The sequence below is a fragment of the Saccostrea cucullata genome, unplaced genomic scaffold (genome assembly GCF_032062105.1).
Source record: "Saccostrea cucullata isolate Sc308-1 unplaced genomic scaffold, CSIRO_AGI_Scuc_v1 ctg10807, whole genome shotgun sequence".
Lineage (NCBI taxonomy): Eukaryota > Metazoa > Mollusca > Bivalvia > Ostreida > Ostreidae > Saccostrea > Saccostrea cuccullata.
In genome coordinates, this window is record NW_026924172.1 from 18787 (window position 1) to 22734 (window position 3948).

The 3948-nt window shown below is 34.8% G+C and overlaps 1 protein-coding gene across 1 annotated transcript; it reads right to left on the minus strand.

Annotated features, from left to right (window-relative positions):
* Positions 1-400: 400 nt before the first annotated feature.
* LOC134265909 (uncharacterized) lies at positions 401-1649 on the minus strand (the record flags this gene model as incomplete). The annotated part of the gene is made up of 3 exons (XM_062748126.1): positions 401-1029; positions 1244-1423; positions 1617-1649. Coding segments are annotated over 3 exons (842 nt in total), but the record flags the coding sequence as incomplete, so codon positions are not given.
* Positions 1650-3948: the final 2299 nt, after the last annotated feature.

Sequence of the window (3948 nt, forward strand, 5' to 3'; positions counted from 1 at the left end):
GCGATTTTTAAAATGCTTATTTAAGAAGCTATTATAAGTAAAATTCAATTATTTTTTAGTGATATTCAATTTTAGCGATCTTAACACCCTTGCTAATAATGCCAAAATTAAATCCTTGCTAAAAATGCTGCTTGTAGGATATTTTCTCAAGACGTAAAGCTGTAGCAGTTTATACTTTCATATTATTAATATATTCTTACAAAATTATGGGCTCACTTGAAGAATATTTTATGTTGCGGGTTCGAATCTCACTGCGGGACGAGAAGACCGGTCCTTCGGATGAAACTGTATAAACCGAGGTCCCGTGTCGCAGTAGGTGCTTGCACGAAAAAGATCCCTAACTGCTAAATGATCCTAAGTGCTTTGTCAAAAAATAAATAACTTAATCTTATATTCATATTTATTTTATTCGAGGAATAGTTATCCATTGCTTAATAGTCGACTTTGGTAGGACCGTTGTTCGCCAGACAGTGCTTTTATTTACCAGAGCTGGTGCTTGGGAAGGAAACAATAGTGTAACAGCCACTTTTTTTGGAGTAGGTGATGGTGGTGTCATTTGAGAGGGTGTTATTTGTATTACTTGATTTCCATTAATTATTGCTGGTAAAAGTGAAGAGGGTGTGGGTGGCGTCAACTGCTTAATTTGATTCCTTGATGTCAAAGGTAGTGGAGACATGTTACCGTAATGAACTCCCAAATTCCCGTTTATTATAGGATAAATTAGAGGAAATCCGGTACTTTGTGCTATTGTTCCATTTTGCGGCTTTAGTTTTCCATTTATCATTGAGGAAATTGGTGGGGGCGGTGTAGCAAATCCACCTGACGTCTGATTTGAGATCATGAGCGACGGCAATGACGGAGAAGGGACCGATGGTGTTGCCATTCCATTTTGTACCAATTGGTGACTGATGGGAAGATGTTGCTGATCTACTGTAACTTGAGTTGGGAATATTTTTGGTGATGTGACATATCGATGTGTCGTGCGCTTATCATTAGTTTGATGTTGATGATTGTTTAAAGGTTTGGATTCTGTTCAAATACACATATAATAAATAAAGAAAATGTAAGCCATATTCATCTAAACTAGTTTACGATTCAATTTAATAGTAATTATTAATTAAATATGACAGAAGTAGAAAAGGTCAACAGTTTCATGGCTCTTCTACCTCTTTTGACTGGTAAACTGACTTTCAACATAAAGTCTCAAAATTAACAAAAGTGTATTTATTTATTTTATATTTACCATGTCTTGTAGTACAATAATGACCATAACACGGCCATTCCTCGTGACCATAATATGGACATACGGGTACTTCTTTGAATCCTATGCGACATCCTCTGTACCTGACATAAACACCGGGACCACAGGCAGAAGAACAGCCACTCCAAGGCGACCAAAAATGCATTTGGTACAAAGGGGGAACTACATAAGAAAAGAAATAAATGATCTCAGTACTACAAAACGGTAACGATACAAGCATTTCATAAGTCTGCATAAAACACTCAAAAATAGAAGGAATACACTGACCTAAAATATTACTTACAAAAGAATATGAAAACAAATCATAGTTTATTTCTTTTTTTAATACAATGTAAGAAAATGTAAAGTTGCTCACAAAAACGCTTTTGAAGCACATCCTCAGCTTTCCCTAAAAAAAAAAAAAATAAAATTATTAAACGGTTGTATTTTTACGGTTGGCGAACAAAATTGCTATCGTCTACTTCATTAATTATGTCATTAGTGTTGATTCCATGTTATTGAAAAATAATGCTTCTTATTATGATCTTGAATGCCTCTGTCATGCCGTGCTACCTGGTAAATTCAAAATTTAAAACATTTCACTTTAAAACGATCAAGAAAGATGACAAGTAGTTCTACTTATCGTTCTTTGTCGTGCTTACTGTTCATAATGTTTTACCGATGTTGTTACAATTTAAACAGTGTGAATACATTAATTCCCAACTGTGATCTTTTTAAAATCCTTTCACATGTAATATTTCCTTCAGAAACATCTTACTCATGAAGATATTTGGCAAAAAAAAAATGACTTTGGACATCCTCCCCCTAACTGGATCCACTATCATTGTTTTTATTTTGTTTATTTGACTGAATTTGTAGATTTATGAAATGTATACATGTATACTGAAACAAAATTTATAAAATATGCCAATATCGTTTGGATATTAATTTACTGCCATACAGATTCATGAAATATAAATCCAATTATTCTTTATTATGTGCTAATTCCATTCGACAAACCTTCGTCGATTCCGTCTCAGATGAAGTTGATATGGAATATGTATCACGTGATGTGATGTAGAAATTTACATGTAACATGTATGATTTTATGAGTTTAGCCTATTCCAAACAGTATGTGCTGTGTGATTGTGGTGTCAGATTAATAAATTTAAAAACCTCAAAATACATTTTCAAACTGGTATATAATTTCATGTAAAATAAATATAAGAGGTTCAGTTATAGGTCACAGGCGATGCAGTTTGATGAATACATGTAAATCATTGGTGTGGAAGCAAATTCAAAGTGGGGGGCTAGGTGTTTAAAAAAAACCTGACAAGCAAAAAAAAACAAAAAAAAAACGAAAACATCAAAAAACGAAAATCCAAGTATTTCGAAAAAAAACATTTTTTACTATACTGCCATGTGTCTGTGGAAAGTGGGGGGGGCTAAACCTATGAAGCAATGTTCAATATCTCTGCTTCTAAGTATATGTTTGGAAAAAAAGACCCCGGCCCTAGCCCCCCCGCCCCCTCCCGGTTCCGACGCCTATGTAAATTATAGAATTATTTTGACTTTTTCCTTGGAAAGCCGGCCAATATGTAGGAGCGTGTTTTAGAGGCAAACACCTTAGTGCGGGTATTACTGTCTCATGACAGCATCTAGTTATAAATGAATTTTCACTCTTCTAAAATAAAAATGATAACATATTGATCTTACCAGGACTGTGTAGAAACAGTACAAAAATCAAAACCGAGAAGGCCAACATGGCATTTAACCTGCCTTATCTTAACCAGAAAAGTTTGTGTGGACTTCGTTCTATCATCCTAGAACGTTACTGATCAAATTAATCCCAGTATCACTTATAATTTAAGCCATTTTTGTATGTGATGAACATCTTCATTCAATTACTTTTTTGATACAGAATCTTAAATTGCATTTTAAGGCAATAGTTTTGTGAAATTCAAATCTGTTTGTGAATTTTAATTTTTAAAAATTATAATTTCTTTTTGGAGGGGAAGGGGCTGCGCTCAGTCGAATTTCATTCCTGCAAAATTAAAAGGACGAATCTCTTCGGGAAAAGAAACAAGCTAATTCAAAAATTGTGTCCCCGCTTAGGGAAAAAGTGAACCATGCGCAGTTCGGGGGGTGGGGGGTCCGGATCCCCTTGACTGAAGTTGCAGTTTATGAAATGTATACATGTATACTGAAACAAAATTTATAAAATATGCCAATATGGATATTAATTTATAAAGATTTGATTCCTTATTCTTTATTATGTGTATAGATGATTCTTTTGATATGGAATATGTATCACACTGTAATGATGATTTTATGAGTTTGTACAAGCCAGACCTCATACATTTTCCATTTCACATGCTGAATACTATCATTTAGTTTTTAAAAAACCCAAGTATTTCGAAAAAAAAAACAATTGGTTCGACCGAGATGCGAACCCGAGCCCTATTGAGGTATGAAGCGAGAGCCATACCGCTTGAATAAACGTGTTTGTGTAAACTCGGTGTTCTAATTGACAATTAGCGAATCTAGCCATCCAAACATGGTGTCAGAAGTGTTCCTAGTGTAGAAAAATGCCGAAGTTCAATCCACCTGAGTGTTTCGCCTTTACCAGGCCAAATGAATGGCCGGAATGGAAACAACGATTCACGAGGTTTCAGATCGCAACGAAGCTGACTGACGAGGATGAACAA